Source organism: Arachis ipaensis, chromosome B1, assembly GCF_059453495.1.
Source record: "Arachis ipaensis isolate K30076 ecotype BB chromosome B1, ASM5945349v1, whole genome shotgun sequence".
In the NCBI taxonomy this organism is placed as follows: Eukaryota; Viridiplantae; Streptophyta; class Magnoliopsida; order Fabales; family Fabaceae; genus Arachis; species Arachis ipaensis.
Genome location: NC_142436.1, coordinates 1970035 through 1992017, shown reverse-complemented (window position 1 = coordinate 1992017; position 21983 = coordinate 1970035). Strand labels below are relative to the sequence as shown.

Below are 21983 nucleotides of genomic sequence, written 5' to 3'. Positions count from 1 at the left end.
TTGAATAAATGTTTAGAAAGTGTACAAAATAATTCGAAGTAAAATTTGATTTCTAGAATTTTTTTTATTTTTTAAAAGAATTTAGCAATTCATAATAAAAAATTTTAAAAATTTTACTAAATTTTAAGAATAAAAATATTTTATTTTTTTAATAATATCTAAAAAATTACATCAAAATTTCATTTTTAAAATTTTTTTGAATATATATTTAATATTTGATTTTTTTGTCATATTTTTAAATATTTCGAACACTTATTTATCACATTTTTTAAAGGAAAAGTCTATGGGCCAGTAACTTTATTAAATTCTGGCCAGCATATAACCAGTAAAGAAGAGTGAGCTATTGAATGAAATCTCACATTAATCTCCTCATTAATAGCTATTTGATGGCTATAAATATAAAAAATTGTTGGCTCCTAACATTCTTTTTTTTTAAATATTATTTTGTCAACATCTAAATCTTTTAAATATCAAATTAGAAGAAATATCGAAGAATAATTAGTGCAATAAGACAAGGAGAGTTATAGAACATAAATAAATATAATAAAAAGAAATGAAATATTCACACACATACATAACATAAAGCACCATCATTACAAATGACAATGATTACTAATACCAACCCACACACTCTGAACCTTAATTCCTAAAAATAAAAAACAATTTCCTTCTTTACTTTCTCTGTTTTTCAACCTTCTTCACCACCTTTCTGGTCCCTTCTTATCTTTGGTTGCCACCCTCTTACACACCAATGCCATGTCTTTTTTCTCAAATCCTCTCCTTTGTCTCACACCACTTCACATTCTCCACAACTCTATATATTTTTATTTTATTCTACATCATCATTATTAGTCCACAATACACATTCCCTTTTCTTTTCTTTTAACCAAAACATCATTCACCCTCCATATATATATAGTTTATGATATATATCTTCCTTCACAGAAAGAACTTGTGTAATTTAGGAACTACATTATTGAAGGAAGTTTCAAAGAAGAAGAAGCAGCATAGCAAGAAAATTTTGAAGATGGAAAAGAGTGTTAATTACTTTCCACTACTTCTTGTGCTACTTCAGTTCCTCTTTTCTGGTAATTTCCTTCACTCTTTGGCCTTACAATTAATTTATTCCATTATAGTTAATTTTTTTTTCTTTGTAGTTATAGTTTTAAAAAATGGGCACTTTATTAAGTCCATTAATTTTTATTTTCCTAATTTTAAGCAATTTTTTTAAAATTTGTCTTTTTCAATAGTTCATTATTTTGGGGCTGTTTGGCCAAATTTTCAACCATCTCTTTCAATTTCTTTGCATAAAGAAAAATGTGAGGAAGTCATTTTCTAATTTCTAATTTGATATTTGTCTGGAGTTTCACATGATAGAGAGCATAGTTGCATCCAATCTTTCTCCAGTTCCCACCATTCCTTGAAAAGAACAAAAGGGTAAAGTGGTCAACATCTTTTGACTTAATGATAATATGAGGGTCTCTAATCTCAATGCATAGGGTACCCTACTTGTCTCTTGTGCCCTATCTTGCTGCACTACTATAAACTCTTGCCTTTTGAAAAAAAAAAAAATTACTATTTTATTAAAATTTTATATTTAAAATTTTATTAATAATTACTATTTAGAAAAAAAATTATTCATTTTTAGAATGTTCTGCAGTTTATTCCACTTCAAGCTAAAAAAAAAAAAACAAATATTTTAATATTTTTTCATATTTGTTATTTAGTGTAAAAATTTAAATACTAAATTTTAAATGTTAAGAAAGTAAATAGAAATTAGATGAAATTATAAGAATTATTATAAATAATTAAACTTATTTTTTTATTTTTAGTTATATAATCCGGATTACACATATATTAAAATTAGTTATTAATATATTTATGTATAAATATATGTGTAATTTAATTTATTTTTAATATTTATTTATATTTTATTGATTAATTTTATCAGAATTAAATTTTCGTATGGTAGTGTGTAATAGTGAAGGATGAAATGTGTGTACTAACTAGTAACTACCAAGGGCCATGTGAGGTACAGATAAAATAAATTTTAAAAAAATGTTACTTGCCACACATAACAAGAAAAACGGTGTGACGAATTATTTGAAAAAGTTGTTTGGCATAATTGTCAAAATAGTAAAATTGAAATGAATATAATAATAATCACGTGGCAAAGGGCATAATAATTAGTTTCAATGTAATTATGCAAATGCCATTAAGTTTAGATAGATAGTGAAGGTTTATTTCCTTCGGTTTGGTCTATTGGAAAACCTATTTAGATCATTGAATTTGTGACATCACAATGGAAATATTCATCATGTGAATCAAATTATTAAATTAGATTGAAAAATAAATAAATATAATTTAATTTGTACTAAATTATATTAATTTTATTTTTAAATTTATTCGAATTGCATTGCATTTTTATTTCTATAATTAGCAAAATTATTCATAGCCATAAGATTCATCATAACCATAGACACCATAAATTTTATCGAATAGAAAATGTTGGTGGAAACTAAGGTACAGTCGACTTCACGTGAAGTTGATAATTGAGAACCGTTAAATGAAAATTTAGTCAAATCAGTCAAATTATCTAACAACTCTCAACTATCAACTATCAACTTCACGTAAAGTCGACTGCACCTGAGTTTCCCCCGAAAATGTTTTATGTAAGGAAAAGTATATGGAACCAAAAGTGACCAGCCAAAAAGTAAACAAAACCGTTTAATTAGAATCACTTTTTGAATAATATGTTTGAAAACCGCTCTTTAGATCACAGAGCATAAACCAAAATCTAATTTTTCATGGAGCCCAAACACATTTTGGCTGATATGCTTTTGGTTCCCTAGTTGTTCTCTTTATGTAATGACGTTTCAAAAAATGTGAAGATAATATTTTAAATTATTAGATAATATTATAAATTTTACCATAAAAAATAAATTAAATAAAAATTAAATACTAAGTTATAAACACCATAAAATTTACAAAGTCTTAAATGTTGTAAGAAAAAGTTGAATCCAGCTACAACTTTTTTACCTCTTGAAGAAAAAGAAAAGCTTTAAATTTGAGTTGAATAATTTTCTAACAAGAATTGTCATTTTCACTATGAAATTACAACAGGTACCACAAGTAGGACAATGAAGGAAGAAGCAGCAACACATGTGAATTCAATAAGACAAGAAATTAAACAGTTAATTTCCACTTCCACCACCAAAAGGGATATCACCACTCCAATCACAACAATCCCAAATTTGTTCCCAACATCCCCAATCCTAAACCCTAATTCTGACCCGGACACAAACTATTCCCCATCATCAACAACAACAATAATTCCAGGGATAGGGAGTACCAATACTCCACCCGCATCAAATTCCACGATAGTGCCCTCTTCTTCAGGTTCAAGTTGGTGCATTGCAAACCCTACAGCTTCAATTAGGGCATTGCAAGTTGCATTGGACTATGCTTGTGGGTATGGTGGAACTGATTGTTCTGCAATTCAACCTGGTGGAAGCTGTTACAACCCTAATACAATTCGTGACCATGCTTCTTATGCATTCAATAAGTATTATCAGAAGAATCCTGTTCCAAATAGCTGCAATTTTGGTGGAACTGCTCTTGTCACTAGCACTAATCCAAGTTAGTAGCCTTTTGCTTTTAGTTTTTAATATTAAGAGTTTAATTTTAGAGAAAAAGATAAATAGATCCCTGACCTTTTGTCTTGCAGACATTTTTATTTCTGACCATTAAAAAATATTTTTAAGTCCTGACTTTCATAAAACTTGGACAAATCAATCCTCCGTCCAAATGTCTCCGCCAGAGATTGATCCGTCCAAATGCCTCCGTCAGGGATTGATCCGTCCAAGTTTTGTGAAGGTCAGGAACTTAAAAGTATTTTTCAATAGTTAGGGACGAAAATGTCCGCGGAACAAAAGGTCAAGGACCTATATGTCATTTTCTCTTAATTTTAATATAGTAGTTCAATCATGTTCTTTTATTTGAATGATCATCCTTGCCCTACTTGTGAAAATTAGTTATTTTTGCTAACATAACAATATATAATTTTTTTTGGTGACATAACAATATATATATTAATTATTGAATAAATAATTATTTTTAATTATAAAAAATTTAGATGTTAATAAAATTAATTATAGAATAATAAAATTAAAATTGTACCCATAATAAAATAGAAGAAAACTAAAACAACTGACTATAATATTAGTTGTCAAATAAAATTTATTTTTTATAAGTATAACTTTAATTTTATTTTTTTATGATCAATTTTCTTAGCGTTAGAATTTTTTATTATAAAAAATGACTATTTATTCTTAATTATTATATATTTTTAACTTATGTAACAATCTTTTTAATATAAAATAGGATAAATTACTGTTGATGTGTGAACTAAATCCAAATTTTGTTTTTAATGTTTAAAATATTTTAATTTGAATTTAAATTTTTTTTTATTTTTGTATTCTGATAAAAATTAAAACTTTATTTTGATTAAAAAATTAAATAATACAAAATAAAATATTTTGAAATAAAAATATGTTAATTTTAAACATTTGAGACAAAATATTATTTTAAAAATTTTTTTAAGTGTATCAATATACTAATATTTCAATAATTTTTAATCATTAATTTTAATTATAAAAAATATATAAAATATATAATTAAAATTAACTTTTAAAATTTTTTCCGTTACCTTCACTTATAATGCAAGTAGTTTATTTGGTATTACAATTTTCATATACATATTTAAAAGTGTATTTATTCAAATATTAAAAAAATAATTAAAAAATAAATTAAAACTTCTAATCTTTACCCTATCCTATACTAGGCAATCAGAGTACCTTTGATAGAAAACGGGCCACATAAAACGACATATCCCTTTATTTGTGAAATTATTAGGTTCCTTTAATTTTTTCAGAGACAATATAAAAATAAATAGTAATAAATAATTAAATACTAAATAAAAGGAAAAACCTTTATTGCATCTTTGAATAGATTGTGAAAGTGCCTTGGGGTCTGGAGAGATATATAGTAACTACAAAAGTTGCTCCTGACTATGCAACACACAAGCTTTTTGCCTTTTTCTCACTTTATTGGAAGCTGTATCTTGTCAATATCTACGGTTGTTCTTTATTACTACAATTTTTTTTTTTAATTATTCTTAAAAGTGTATACATAATTTAAAGAAGGACAATATGAATTCAAATTTGGTCCATTATATACTATATGATTTGAATTTTTTTTCTAATATCAGATTATTAAGAATAAATTTTTCAAAAATAACTTAAATTATGTGTTATACACTGATGTGAGTCTTTACAAAATAAGGATAACGTTTTGTTTTTTCATAATTAAAAAAATATTTTGTTTTTACAAAATATGAATGATATTTTGTTTTTTATAATTAATTGTTTTTTTACAAAATGTCAGTGATATTTTGTGCTATTATTACGATAATTAAAATATTAAAATAATCAAATATTTTTGTATTTCACATTAAAATTATCCATATATATATAAAAAATGGGGAATGCTAGGGGGACAATGATTTTATTGAACAATATAAACAACCACCAATCAAATCAAAACACACTACACCTCTAATTTAACTCTCTAAATTTTAATATTAAAATAACCATCCGTACACTAATAAAATGAACATCCGATATATCTATTGTTTATATTGTTTAATATTTTCATTGTTTACCTATACTTTTCCATAAAAAATTAGCCACATGATTTGGATTATACAACTGACATTAGTAGTTTAGTACATTTGGATTATTAGGTTTATTATGGTAAATTTGTCTAAATTTATCAATCTATACTTTTTTTAAGTTATTATGGAGAATACAAATAATGCACTATGATTTATAAGCACCATTTAGTGAATATTATTTTTGAGATCTAATTTTTCTCTTACCTTAATGTCATCTAAATTAACTCTGATAATTTATTGATCATTTCCAGATTCTGGGACATGTCAATATCCATCCACCAGGTAACAACAATCTTTAACCACATATTTGAAATTGTTATTTATTTATTTATTTTTCAATCTTGTTAACATTTAGTGCCTAAATTTTTCAGCACAAGTTCATCAATCTTAAACACAACAAACACAAGTGGAGCAAATGTCTTTGGTTCAGTGCCTGTGCCCACAGACCCCTCTGCCTCTGGTGCAGTTACCACATCAAATAGCTTTGTTGAAAATTGCCTCATTATGTGGACAATAATATCAATTTTGGAAAAACAATTTCTCTAACATGTATGAGAGGCATAATTTATTTTTCTTCTATCTATAGGTACATGAAGACACTTTGTAGAAAGAAAATTAGAAATATATACCAATTAATTATATGATGGACATTACTAGAAATTAACTTATATCTTGCATAGAAATTTTGTTTTAATTTTTAAACCTTTTTTGTGTGCTGATTTTTTAGTAAAGTTTTAATCTTTTAAAAGTAGTTTATTGACATTAATTTTTCAAAAATTATAACAGTTATGTTTGGTAAATTAAAATAAAAGTGGTTTTCAGCAAGCAAAAGTTACAAAAATGTATTCGGTAAAATTGTTGTTACTATTCAAAATGATTTTAATACTTAATAAATGCAATAAAGAATAAAAATAAAATAGAATATGTAGTATATATTTCAAGCATATAGCTTAAATTAAAATGGAGAACCAAATTTATAAAAGTTAATTAGTCAGTTACCAAATAAGAGAATTGTAAATTGGGTTAAGAAAAATAAATTAAAATACAAAACAATGGTAATTGATTTAAATTTAATTTGGTTTGGAGTACCCTAAAACTCAAATTAAACCAATTTAGTTAATGAAGTCTTCTTTTTTTTTAATGTTTTTTTAAATTAGAAAAAATAAAACCAAAAAAGGTTCAGTGGAATGGGCACACCCACAGAACATGTCCCTCTTTGTAGCCTCATAAATATGTGGGGCTTTTTTTTTTAACCGCATCATAAGAATTTTATCGTTTATGCTAAGGAAAGTGTTATAATTAAATTCTGAGTTTAATTTTGATGCAATATTTATACAGTTATATAATTATATCTATTTTTTTAAATGATTATTGATACAATTAATGTAAAAATTTGTTATTTTTATTAATGTGATATGAAAAGTATTATAACTATAAATTAATCTTTTATATATTATTTAATTATAAAATCTATCTTTTATTTTATAAATTATTATTTTATTATTTATCTATGATATTTATTAACAATTAAAAACAAAAAATAACAATAAAATAGATCTTCCATTAATCGTGAGTTTTATAAATATGGTAGTAATACGAATCAATGAATTTATCTTTGATCCGTTACATCCATAAAAGATAAGAAAATTGTATTTGTGGGTAATTCAATTGATTGAATGTACAAGATAATCGATTGAAATTCACACGATAATATGAGTTTTTTCAAAATTCAATTGATTAGAAATGTTACACAATCGATTGAATTGCGCTATAGAATATGATTTTTTCTTGTTTAATAAATTGGTAGTATAATACAATCGATTGAATTTCGCACGGCAATATGAGTTTTTTCAAAATTCAATTGATTGGAAGTGTTATATAATTGCATGATAATCGTTGCATTTATTCAGAAATCGGATCAACCAGAAGAAGTCACGAATTATAGTGTCGACTAATAAATTTTAAAATATGTACACAAACCATGATAATTAAGTTATATATGTATTTGTATAAAAATATATAATAACTGATTTTGGTAACTAATTTTAATCTATAAACAACATTTTTGTGTATATATATAGTGTGACTTTACTTTTGAAAGGAAAATTAGACACTATTTTGCTGAATAGCATGCATTGTGCATAATTGTTAACAAGATTGGGAGGGAAAGTAATCAATGCAAAACATATTTCTCTAAAAAATGGTAGAAAATAAAAAAAAAAACTACATAAATATTAAAAATATTAATTTATATCGCAAACATCTGAAGAATGGAAATAATATTAATGTATCCAAACATATAAATAAAATGGAAATAAATAAAAAAATAGAAAAATAATTTTTATAAATAAATCAATTGTTTTAAATAAAATATAATTAATAAGACATAATATTTATATGACATAGTTGTTAAAATAATAAATAAAAATGACATTATTTTACAATAAAAATATGAATTTTTTTAAACTAAGATATTTATATAATGCATACGACCAGAGAAAAGTTACAAAGCCTACAAATAGAAAACACCTATTTAAAAATCATTGAAATATAACTAGAGAAGTACACCCATCAAATTTAACGAATAAATCCTCAATAACTAAAGTGTCTTAATATGTTAGACTACTACTATTATCTTTAAATCTTATAGTTTGCGTATATATTCTAAAACTACACTATAATTTATGACTTCTTCTGGTTGGTCTGACTCTTGAGTAAATATATAGTTATTATTATGCGATTGTGTAACACTTTCAATCAATTAAATTTTCAAAAATCTATATTACTATGCAAAATTCAATCGATTGTGTTACATTTGAATAATATATAAAAAATTAATTTATAATTAAAATTAAATAAAGACTATTTGATAATTATTAAAAAATTTAAAAAATATGTTTTGTTATTGAGTCGTCACTCTTTTATTCATTAAGAAATTCTAAAAAGGAGATGAAAAAATGCCAAGAGAAAATGAAGAAGTCCTAGAAAAAGATAAAAATACCGACAGAGAAACCTAAAAAACGGCAGAGTGCAAAGAGTTTCTGAAGTTTCGATGCAGATTCTACGAAAAAGAAAAATGCAAAAGCATATTATATTTAGAAGAAACCACAGCAGATAACTAAAAAATTTAAATTGATAAAAAAAGATTACTTTAATAATTATATTTTTAAAATTTTAATAGTTATAAATGTAATAAAAAATAAAAATAAAATAAAATATACAATATATATTTCAAACATATAAATTTAATTAAGATGGAGAACTAAATTGATAAAAGTTAACTAGTTAGTGACGAAACAAGAGAATTGTATATTGAGTTAACAAAACTAAACTCGAACAAATCAATGGTAATTGATTTAAATTGAATTTCGTTTGGAGTATCCTAAAACTCATTAAACTAATTCAGTTAGTGAAGTATTTTTTTTAATATCTTTTTAAATTAAAAAAAAAATAAAAAAAGAAAACCAAAAAAGATTCAGTGGAATGGGTACACACACATAACATGTCCCTTTGTGGCTTTATAAATATGTGGGGACTGTATATGTGTTGGCTTTTTTTTAGCTGCATCATAAGAATGGTATGGTTTATGCTAGGGAGAGTGTTATAATTAAATTATTTATCTATGACTCTATAGAGTCACATGTTTGCAATTTTCTTGAAGTGAATTTACATATTTTATCTCTTCTTCGAGTGAAAGTCGAGAAAATATTCTATTTGGTTCCTGAAGTTATATTCGAACTTCAATTTAGTTTTTAAAATTTTAATTGTCTCAATTTAGTTTTTAAATTTTTTAATTAATTTTATGACGAAAATTATCGCAGGACTAACATGATTAAAATTTGAAAAATTTAAAGACTAAATTGAGACTCGAGTGTAATTTAGAGACTAAATTGAATATTTACTGGCGAAAGTTTCTTAACACTAGTTTCCGTGATAAACTCAAAAAATTTTATCTGTAGTAAACAAATGCTGGTATTTTAATCAACCAAAAATTTATTTTTTGGAAAATGAACAAATTATATTGTAACTCACTTTCAACATGGATTTAAAAATTCTATGGTAGAACTAATCTCTAATAAGTTTTAGCTCTAGGCAATAATTAGTCCTCCTTTTTATGAGGTCTCGAATTAAAATTTTAGCAATGAAATCAAATGAATTGGAAAATTTTTAATTTTAAATATTACATTATAAACTTACACATCTATCCACACACAACTATATGAGTTCCTATATTCTCTTATATGAGTTAAACTCATTTCAAATGTTTTATGGACGCTAACAAATTTTTTATTTGTGTCCATTTTTATCTAAAAAAAGAATTTTAAGGTTGTAATAAAACTGAAATTGTGAGACAGAAATTAAGAGATAAAAATAAAATTAAATCTTTTTATTATATTTTAGTGTAAAATATATAGGATTAAATTATTTTAGTATTCTATTTATTTAGATACAGTACAGGGATGAGGTGAAAAATTATGGAGAGAATGGATGTAAGGTTGAAAATATGAGAATGATGAAAGAGTAGAATGAAAATTTAAAAAATTAGATAATAATGATATTTTTAGAAATAAATATTATTAAAATTTAGGTTTTTGTCCTAAAAATTTTAGTGTTATCTGTCTCTATTTTTTAAAAATATCAAAAAAATTAAAATTTTATATTCTAAAACTGAAATTTTAGATTTTAGAATTAAAATTTTAATTTTAATTTTTAACAACTAAATATAATATTAAAGTTTAGTCTCTTAATCTCATTTTCAGTATTTAAAAACAAATACTACTTAATAGACAATTTAGCGGCTATATAGTTTAATGAAGTTGCTTTTGTCTCTTTAATAATTATGTAGATAGAGATATAGGACCAAAAATAAAGTTCCCATATGAACCAGATTTTGTCCTAAAAAAAGGAATCGGATAAATATATAATATGCTTGCTTTTTGAAAACATTGATTAGGCCTTAATGAGATAAAGACAATATACATAATAAGAATTTAAATTATTAACTCCACTTTAAAATTTGTGGATGAGGCTCAAGTTCATATCAGCCTTAACATGTTGCACTAGCATTTCCAGTGATGCTCGACTTAGGGTTTGAATTTAATAAAATTTAGTATTTAAGTTTGTCTCACACTTGGCCCATCTTTTACATTTTTAATAGTCATTATATTAAAATAAAAAATTATGAAAGGCTCCATATACTTTCATAACGAAGAAAACTAAAATTATTATGAGTAAAGGACAAATAGGTCTTTGACCTTTTTTTTCTACGGATATTTTCGTTCCCAATGATTGAAAAATACATTTATGTCCCTAACCCTTTCAAGACGCGGACAAATTTACCCTTCCGTTGAAGTAACTCCGTTGGACTTAACGGAAAACACTAACGTGGCTTTCGTAGCATTGACCTGACCGTTACGGGAGCACACGTGGCATGTAACTTTTTAAAACAGGACATATTAGTCATCTCACGCCAAAACGTGTAACTTTTCAAAACATGACATATTAGTCCTCTCACCCCAAAACGACGTCGTTTCACCCAAATCCCCAATCTTTCACATTTATGAGCCCTAATCCTTCCACAGAAACGGTGAAGTGGGTCATTGTCCTCAGCCACCTCCAACCTCAACCACCTCCTGCCCCCTAACTCCCTCTTCCACCACCACCTACGCTGCCCCTCCTCTCCTTCCCTCTCCACTCCCTCGCTTACCCTAACACACTCTACTCCCCTTCCCATGCGCACCCTCCACAACCACCGTGTCCCACTGTTCTGTTCTAGTCTCATCTTTGCGCTCCCAGGAGAAGACCGCCGTCGTCAGTCGCGACGTCGTCCTCGCCGCTCAGGATCCAGCCGCCTCCATCATGCACGGTGTCATCTCCTTCCTCCTTTGCGACGGCGCCGACCTCGGCACCACTGCCTCGATGTAGAACTGCAACTTCGCCAGCTCCGCTTGTTGTCGGTGTGAGATTCAACCCCTCCGTTGCTGCTCCATCGTCCTGGATGGCAACTTCCTCCTCGGCCAGAGCCGTTTCCTCCATATACAATTTCTGGTAAGTTGCTTATTCTATTTGAGAGTGTAGCAATTTTTCTAGAATTATGAGGAGTTCTTACATGTTCTTCATAAATTGCACAATCTGAACTGGTTGAATTGTGAACTGAGCCTGTGAAATTGAATTTGTACTCTATTGTTGGTGAATATGTCGCTGAATTGCTTGTTGAATATGAATTTGCTTAGACTCCTACCTCTCATTTTTCTTGAAATTTCGCTAATGTTGCTGCAATTTGTTACTCTGTTGATTCTTTGTTTGTGTGTTTTGGATGCATTGCTGATGATTCTGAAATTGTAAAACTGGAAGTGCTGAATTTGCTGCTTCTGGATTTGGTGAAGTATTGTTGATTGGTTGAAAATCTGAATCTGATTTGGCTTGAATCTGGAATATTGGTTGAAAATGCATAAGGGGATTAAAGTGTGTTTGGAGGGGTGGGGGAGAAACGGCGTCGTTTTTGGTGGTGGGGACTAATACGTCCTCTTTTCAGAAGATACAGTCCACGTGTCATCCCGTAACGGCCAGGTCAGCGCCACGGGAGCCACATCAGCGTTTTCTGTCGGGTTCAACTGGGTGACTTCAATGAAGGGGTAAATTTTTCCGCATTTTGGAAGGGTCAGGGACATGAATGTATTTTCCAATCCTTGGGAACAAAAATGTCCGCAAAAAAATATGTTAGGGACCTATTTGTCCTTTACTCTATATTTTATTAGAGTAGTGTAACTTTAAAAAAAGAAAACATCTCATATGATAAACAAGATTATTTTATATTATTTCTTAAAAATTATACTAGGACGTTTGAAGATAATAAATTGAGTTAAAGCTTTACAAAAAGACTATGAGACAGGAATGGATAGTGTAGTTATTTCATATTGCAACAGATTTGAAGTATTGCAATCCTCGATCTCTGAAGTATTGCAATTCACCTCCTTAGAAATGGAACTATTCTCTGATTCATACATGAAATTGGCCCACTATGTTTTTGGACATAGGCCCACTAAGTTTTCTGGACTGGGCCCACTAAGTTTAAATGATAAAATGTTCAATTCTAACTACTGAAATGGGCTTAGCCCATGATAGAGTCTGAACCCAGCAACAGATTTTTTTTTTTTTAAGATTTAGCTAGTTAGTCTCTTAACAATATATTTTAATAATACAATAAATTCTTTTTTAAGTTTTTGGTAAAAATATAAAAAATAATTTTTAGGTTTTTTTAACAAATAAATTTTTATAGTACTTTTAAAATATGTCTTTAAAATACATGTTAGCAAGTTTTTTTTTTTTTTTTTAAATAGTAAAATAGCTTTATTTTGGATGAAAAAGAGATACATGAAAGCTTGTAAATGCCAAAGTATAAGAGTGAAGAGATAAGGGATACTCCATCAAGATAACAAGAAATTTTCACAATGTTATTGTTATATTAAATATTCTAAAGAAACTTTACTTTTTATAGGTATAATTTTCCTTCATTGACAAGAGTCCCAACAAAACCATAATCACAAAATTGCTGTAATTTTTTTTTTCAATTCTCATTATATGTCGTAGATTTATTATTAAATATTAATATAAATTAAATTTAAATAAGTGTCACATCATATTTAATAATAAATAAAATATAAATTAGCATAGTTCATATAACGTATACACAAACAACTTAACTACCTTTTTTTTTAAGAAAAAAAAAAAGAAATATAATGTATCAACATCCATCTTTATTTTAATACTTATTTTAACACCAAAAATATTTCATTACCAAAATCACATGCCTTGTCCACTTATCCAACATGGTTCCCTACCCCACTTCTTAGTTGTATACCAGTCATTATTCTCCAATTAATTCTCCTACTTACCCCAAAAAATAATTTATAAATTGTTCATATGATATCTATACCAAGCTATATACACATTTATCCTCCATTATTCATTCTTGCACTTTTGGTCACCCACAATTTATAAATATGGAAAACAACAACAAACACTCCCTCCTCCAACCACTCATCACACCAATCTCTAGCCCTACAACCACCACTGCCGCCGCCGCCGTCGCCGCCGCCGCCACCTCATCCACTTGTTATTCACTTCTTGATGATCATAACTATGATCCTTTTATTAAAAGTTCCAAAATCATCTCAAACACCAACTTCATCTTCCGGATCCTCCTAGTGTTCTTGGTGGCATCTATCTCAATTTGGGCAAATTATGAAGCTTCTAGAACCTTTGACATCAACATAGTGAATGATTCAAAGGATTCTCAAGCCGGTAAGCGTTTTGATCTCTTTTATGTCTCAAATGACAAAGCCACACGCATAGTCCTAAACACAAGTTCCTTTGTTGAACATTTCCTCTATAATAATAATAGTAACAATATTAAACCCTACACCAAGAAGCATATAAAAAGTGTCACCCTCCGCCTCGTTGACCGGAATCTCACCGCCGCCGCCGTCACCGCGGCCGAAGACCACCATGCTAGTGGAAAATATTTCAAAGGGTATAATTATAATTATAATTATGTGATAGATATTAACCCTATGTTAATTGAAGATAAAGATTATAATAATATGACATTTATAGTAGTGGGTGCAATACAACGTGCCATGGCACGGATTTGGCTATGGGATGGTGGGTCTAGGGCTCCGCCAAGGCTCGTTGATGGAATGGTTGAATACATTGTTGAGTTAGCCGGATTCGGCCGAAAAAGGGTCTCCGGTGGTGGTGGTGGCGACGGCGATGGTGGCCGCAATTTGCCGGATTGTGGTGGTGGTCATAGTGGTTGGTGGGAGGATAAGGAGCCTAAAGAAGTGGCTCATTACTTGCAATATTATGAAAATTACAAGAAAGGGTTCATCCAACGGTTGAATGAAGCCATGAAGGACACGTGGCATGATCGTATGGTGGATGACGTGTTGGGCTTTCCATCCATGAAAATTTGTGGTTTGTATAATGCTTCTTTTGGCTCAGTCGTCTCACCTGAAACTCGTTTTGTTTGAACTTTGAAGTTGTATTTTTATTTTATTTTATTTTTTTAAATATTTTTTCCCACTTGTTGTATATTAATTATAATTATAATTACTTATTATAGAAAATGACATGGAATATGAAATATTGTGGTTCTGAGTGGCCATTGTGTTTATTATATGAACCAATCATGAACTTTAATTTTTTTTATTTGCAATTTTTTAAAATAAATATATATAGATAATTAATTTTTAATTAATCAATATTACTCAATTCTTTTTTATAAAATTATTTTTGTAACTCTTTTTTGGAAAATGTAGGATTTAAGATTAGAATTTAAGATTTAGAATTTTAAATTTTAAAATTTAAATTTATAATAAAAAATATTTTAAAAAACTAAATATATATAGATTTTTTTAAAAAATAACTCTATATTTTTGTAAGTTTGCAAAGTTTAGGTGGAACATATAACTTTAAATGAAACTTATTATTATTATTATTATTAAATTTTTTCACTTTTGATTTCAATTTTAATTAAAAATCAAAGATTCAAGATTCGAATTTTATAATTGAGGTAGTGGATGCTTAACTTATCGGATTTTAAAACAACTTTTTAGTTTCATTACAGTATCTCCTCTTATGGCTTAGGATTCGATGGTACCAGAACGTTTGGACCATTAAATGGTTTCATAACAAAATTTATTTTTTAAGTTTTTTTAATAACTGTTAAATAGTCCTTTTTAATTTTAATTACAAATTAATTCCATATATTTTATTTAATTATAAAAATTATTTTTTATTTTATAAATTATTATTTTATTATTTATCTACTATGTTTATAAACAATTAAAAACAAAAACAATAACGAATTAGATCTTTCATTGATCGTAATAAATTTTTTTGCCATTCCAGTCGATTATAAGTTTATATTTGATCCGTGACTTTCATCCAGGACTGTGAAATCGTGTTTTCTTGAAAATCAATCGATTGGATTACAGTTTATCACAAAACAATCGATTGGAAATTGCAAGGTAGCATAGTTTTCGCATAAATCAATCGATTGGTCATATTACCTAATCGATTGAACGATGAATTAAATGTGGATTTTTTATAATTCAGTCGATTACTCTCCAATCGATTGAATGCTTCAAAATAACTTGAGGTCTTACAATTCAATCGATTGCTTTTGTTACTCAATCGATTGAATTCACCAAAACAATATGAATTTGTCAAATTCAAAAATAATTACCCTTAATCAACACACAAAACAGCATTGCATCACAAGCATGGGTTTAAGAAGGATCCAGCCCCACCACTTGAATAAGAATCCAACAAATCAGAAACTTATTTTCCGTCAAAATAAAAACTGAAAAAAAAAACGAAAATTAGAAAAGAAAGTGGTTGAAAATGGAGACCTTTGAATGTCTTTCTTCTAAGGCAACAAGCATTCGAGAATGCACTCTTTACAAAAGACATGACTTTTGTGGCAGCTCATGGGGTCAATGAAGGGCTTCAAGCAGAGGCAGCAAGCATCGAAGGACTTGATGGAATCCTTGCCCAGCCTCTCCTTCTGGTCTCATACCCTACTTTATTATATTTTTTTTATGCTGTTATCTACGGACAGGGTGTGGCAAGTTTCATAGATATTTTTCACCCTATTTTATGCTGTTTTGGTGAATTCAATCCATTGAGCAACAAAAGCAATCGATTGAATTGTGAGATCTCAGGTTGTTTCGAAGTATTCAATCGATTGGAGAATATAAACAATCGATTAAATTATAAAAAATCCACATTTAATTCATCGTTCAATCAATTGGGTAATATGACCAATCGATTGATTTATGCGAAAACTATGCTACCTTGCAATTTTCAATCAATTGTTTTGTGATAAATTGTAATCCAATCGATTGATTTTTAAGGAAACACGATTTCACAGTCCTGGACGAACGTCACGGATCAAATATAAACTTATAATCGAGTGGAATGGCAAAAAAGTTTATTACGATCAATGGAAGATCTAATTCGTTCTTGTTTTTGTTTTGATTGTTCATAAACATGGTAGATGAATGATAAAATAATAATTTATAAAATAAAAAATAGTTTTTATAATTAAATAAAATATATGGATTAATTTGTAATTAAAACTAAAAAATGACTATTTAGCAGTTATTAAAAAAAACTTAAAAAACATGTTTTGTTATGCGACAATTTAATGATCCAAACATTATGGGACCATCAAATCCTAAGCCTCCTCTTATATGCTTATTTAAGTTTCTAATAATTGTTTCCAAGTTTTATGATTACTTCTCATCTTAATTATATGCTTAATTAATCAGTTTACAATAACCATTTTGTTGAGTGTGAATGGTATGTAGCACACACTTATTTTTTTTCTTTTTTTTTATTCTTCTTCTTTTTATTGTTGTTGTTGGATAGAATAACTAATATTATTAAACAAAGATATAAACACAAGTGACAATATTTTTGTTTAAATTATTTTTTTATTAGTTTAATATTAATAGTAATTAATTATAATAAAAGTACATGAAGAGTACATAAAATTTTTAATTTCCTATTTTTTTCAACATAACCAGATTAATTTATCTTTAATTATTATGTAATTAGATGATATATCGAACAAAACAAAGACGAGCACGACGTAAACTCGTCAGTAACTGGACCCGTAAAGTTGTTGGACGAGAGGTCGAGTTCGACAAGTTTAGAGCAGAAAGTACCTGCCATGGTGATCGGAATCTGGCCGATGAAGTGGTTGCCGGAGAGGTAAAGGAACTGGAACGAACTGGTGGGAAGTGAGGAAACCGGGCTAGAAAACTTGTTATCACACAAAACGACGTAATTTTGAGAGAAGGATTTTTTTTTTTCAATTTTCAAAACTACCATTTCATTCGTATGTCACGTGTGCACTCGTAATGCCAGGTCATTCGAATGAAGTTACGTCAGATTTTTTTTTGTTAAAAAAGACTAATTCGTCAAACTTTTTAAAAAGTGAAAAACTTAAAAGTAATAAAATATTTTCAAATAATCAGACAAAAATGTCCGCAAAATAAAAAGTCAGAAATTATTTGTCCTTTTTTCAAATATTTATAATCTCGTCACGGCCGCCACTCCTATTTCTAATAACAACATTCGAACAAAAAGAAATTCAGCCCTTGATGCATATACTGCACCCTACACCAACACCCCAATCAACACAATAATATGGGAGGTGATTGACGGCACCATTCTCTGAAATTGGCTGCAGTAAGAACAAGAAGAAAGATATGCAACAGCAGCCAAATGACCTTGTTATGTGGATCAGCTCAAATCTTCAAGAAATAGCTCATCACAGCTTCTTTCACAGGCCCAAAAACTAAACTAGCTATTATCCTATTCTCTTTGAAGAGATTGAAGACATCGAGCACGTCTTGCCACTTTGGTAGCCGATTGGGTTCGTACGCAATTTACATCCAACAAATGATCGCAGGAAAAAGAAAAATTAAAATTTTATGTAAAAATTTTCAAAGAATGAATATAAAACTAAAAAATTTTATGTACTCCTTATGCACTTTTATTATAATTAATTATTATCAAAATTAAATTAATAAAAAATAATCATAACAATCATAATAAAACGGAAAAAGTACATAAAGAGTATCTAAAGATAATAAAATTGTGAAAGAATAATAAAAGAAAAGAAAAGATGAAAAAATTTTATTGTTTGTTGATTGATTTAAAATTATAAACTATGAAAGTAAAACTAAATATATATAGAGCATTGGCCTATGAAAGATAAAAGCAAATAAAGATAAGATAAGGATAAAGATAAGATAAGATAAAATAATAAAGACTAAAATTATAATTGAATTTGTGTATTCTTTTTTTGAAAAAAAGAGCTCAACACTCCAGTGGAACAAGTACAGATAGGCAAGTGACATAAAATTACAACAATTCCTATGTCATCTCCGGCATAGCCATCGACAACGTGAGTTATTTATCACACCACTCTGTAGCACATGTAAACGCTTGATCCACACAATCTGCAACTCCTGTTGTCTTACTCTAAAATATAACTTCATTCTGTCTTAGTCAAATAATCCATATTACTGGGAAAAATCCCACTATCCAACTCTTGCGTTGCTTCTTTTTTACTGGCATATATTCCAACTCTCGAAGTGATCTTTCAAATTACTAGGAGCTGTCCACTCCTGTCCAAATGATGAGACTTATGCACACCACACCCGTCAGGAGAACTCGCAAGTAACAAATAAGTGTTGAATATTTTTAACATCTTTCTTGCACAACACGTACAAGTTATCATTCTGTTGTAGGATTTCCAGTCTACTTAGTCGATCCTTTGTGTTGACCCTCCCTACCAATACAAACCACGCGAACAACTCGACCCAATGTGGAACTAACCCTTTCCAAATTTCTTTTGTGAATCTATAGCTCAGTATCTCCTCATCCAATGTCTCTTCCTGCAAAACCTGCACAAATGAGTTAGTAGAATTTGTGTATTCTATTGGGCTGAATTTGTGGACTGTAAGACGTCTTTATTGTTGTCATGGGCTAAGGTGGAAGAGTGGTTTAATACACCCCCGCAAGCTGAAGGATGAAAGATGTCAAGAACACTAAACTTATTCAGACTAAAGTGGAAGGGTTGGAAAGACAAAGGCTTGGTAAAGATGTAAGCTAGTTGCCCAAAATTGGGAGAAGTTTTATTACTTTAACTTGAGCTTTTTGTCGAACCAAGTGACAATCAACCTCTAAATGTTTGGTCCGTTCATGAAAAATCAGATTAGGAGCAATATGAAGAGCACTCTGATTATCACAATATAAAACTGGTGGGCGGATAGGAGAGATGTGTAAAAATTGTAACACATTTAGTATATAAAATTGGTGGGCGGATAGGAGAGATGCGTAAAAATTGTAACACATTTAGTATCCATTGAAGTTCACAAGTTGTGTTCACAAGTGCATGATATTCTGCTTTCGTAGATGAGCGGGCAACCGGTGGTTTGTTTCTTGGTCTTCCAAGAGACTAAAGAACTGCCTAAAAAGAAACAATAACCTGTTAAAGATCGTCAAGTATCAGGACATCCGGCCCAATCAGAGTCACTGAAGTTGAGAAGCTGAATTTATGATTCTCTTGGAAAAAAAGTCCTTTGCCGGGACTAGTTTTCAGATATTGTAACACATGTTTGGCAGCTTGAAGATGAGATTCAGTAGGAGATGCCATAAATTGAATTAATTGTTGAGTGGCATACATGATGTCCGGTCGAGTGGTGGTGAGATAGATAAGACGACCAATCAAAGGAAGATATACAAAAGGGTCAGATAGCAGGGGACTTTTGTCTTTATATAGTCTTGTGGTACTATCTATTGGAACAAAGACAGTTTTAGCACCTAATAAACCATAATCCTCCAAAAGATCAAGACAATATTTTTTCTGAGATAAACAAATTCCCTTCACTGCTTGAGCAACCTCAATACCCAAAAAATATTTTAATGGACCCAAATCTTTAATTCGGAAGTGTTGGTGCAAAAATAGACTTGATGGCAGCAAGTTCAGAAATAGAATTACCAATGAGAATAATATCGTCAACATAGTCTAAAAGGATAGAAATTTGAGCACCAGTGAATTTAACAAATAGACTATAATCAAATGAGGTCTGCTGATATCCATGAGATAGCAAAAGATGAGAAAGTTTGTCATACCACATACGACTAGATTGTCGTAAACCATACAGTAACTTTAGTAGCTTACAGCATTGATTCGATTGAGGAGATGTAAATCCGGGTGGCAGAGTCATATAAACATCCTAAAAAAGATCCCCATGTAAGAAAGCATTATTGACATCCAACTGATGTATGGGCCAATGCTTCATAGGGGTCAATGCCAAAATTAATCTGATGGTGGCAGGCTTGACAACAGGGGAGAAAGTTTACATGAAATCAACACCTTCCGTTTGAGTGAACCCTTTAGCCACAAGGCGTACTTTATATCGATCAACTGAATCATCAGACTTGCGTTTGATGCGATAGACCCATTTACAGCCAACCGGCTTAACCCTTGCAAGGCAATCAACAAGACACCAAGTTTTATTCATCTCAAGAGCATCCAACTCATCTTTCATAGCACTACGCCAATTAGAGTGTTGATTGGCGTCCTTAAAAGACTTTGACTCAACGTCAGAATGTAGAGATAAAAGAAACTTTTTATGCAAAGATGAAAGAGAAGAAAAATACGTGACTGAAGATAAATGATACTTGCACTTTGAGAGAGATTGATTTGTAGGGATGAGAGAGGAATTACACAAGTAATCAGAGAGATATGCTGGAGGACAGTGAGGCCGATCGGAATGACGATGATGGGATTGCTCAGGTGGTGAAGAAGGTGACGGGGGATGAGAAGGTGATGGTGGACTGGTGTCTAGTGCGGAAGGAGAGAAGGATGTGTGCCTTGAGAGAGATTTGGTGGTCATGGGTTCAACTTGGTTAGGAAACGACAGTGAGGAAAAAGGAGAGGTTGTTGGAGAAAATAAAGAATTAGATGAAGTTGGGTCAATGGATATGGGTGAGGGTTCAACTGAAAGACTAACTGAATCTTTTTTTGAGAAGGCGTGTTTGGCAATGTTGGTCTGAGTGTATGGAATTGGACATTTTTTGTGACTATGGGCAAGATCATTTCATAAAAAATCACGTTTCTAGAAATCTCAATTCTTTTATCTTCTAAAACATAAACAATATATCCTTTAAAACCATGTTGAAAACCAATAAACACAGCCTTTTTGGCTCTTGGATCAAATTTTAATATGTTTGCCATTAGGATAGAAACAAAACATAAGCATCCAAAAACTTTAAAGTCATGATAAATTTGGTGGATGATTGAATAAAATCTCAAATGGTGTTTTAAAATTAATTGCGGATGATGGAACTCTGTTAAGTAAATAAACAACATGTTTAACAGCATAAGACCAAAAAGATGGTGGTAAATTAGATTGAAACATAAGAGCACGATCCATATTCAAGATATGTTGATACTTGCGTTCTACCCTTCCATTTTGTTGAGGAGTTTTAACACAACTACGTTGATGAATAATGCCCTTTGAAGCATAAAAATTATGTAAAATAAATTCTGGTCCATTATCGGAACGAATAGTTTTTACTTTAGAGTTGAATTGTGTTTTAACTAAAGTAATAAATTTTTTTACATGATTTTGCACTTCTTTTAATTTTAATAAAATAACCC

At 29.3% G+C, this 21983-nt stretch overlaps 2 protein-coding genes across 2 annotated transcripts; both read left to right on the top strand.

The window, feature by feature from the left end:
* The first annotated feature begins 625 nt into the window (after window positions 1–625).
* LOC107639775 (uncharacterized) lies at window positions 626–6395 on the top strand. Its single transcript, XM_016343409.3, has 4 exons — window positions 626–1088; window positions 3124–3639; window positions 5986–6016; window positions 6106–6395. The coding sequence occupies exons 1-4, from the start codon at window positions 923–925 to the stop codon at window positions 6278–6280; spliced, it is 888 nt and encodes a 295-aa protein (XP_016198895.1). The 5' UTR covers window positions 626–922; the 3' UTR covers window positions 6281–6395.
* A 7241-nt stretch (window positions 6396–13636) lies between these two features.
* Window positions 13637–14944, top strand: LOC107616097 (Plant basic secretory protein (BSP) family protein). The gene has a single exon (XM_016318099.3). It carries the CDS (start codon window positions 13738–13740, stop codon window positions 14764–14766), a length of 1029 nt encoding a protein of 342 aa, XP_016173585.1. The 5' UTR covers window positions 13637–13737; the 3' UTR covers window positions 14767–14944.
* The last annotated feature ends 7039 nt before the right edge of the window (window positions 14945–21983 follow it).

Coding starts and splice junctions, on each gene's coding strand:
- LOC107616097 (XM_016318099.3), top strand. CDS start 13,738: ATGGAAAACAACAACAAACACTCCCTCCTCCAACCACTCATCACACCA.
- LOC107639775 (XM_016343409.3), top strand. CDS start 923: ATGATATATATCTTCCTTCACAGAAAGAACTTGTGTAATTTAGGAACT. Junction 1,089..3,123: donor ACTTCAGTTCCTCTTTTCTG/GTAATTTCCTTC, acceptor AAATTACAACAG/GTACCACAAGTAGGACAATG. Junction 3,640..5,985: donor TGTCACTAGCACTAATCCAA/GTTAGTAGCCTT, acceptor GATCATTTCCAG/ATTCTGGGACATGTCAATAT.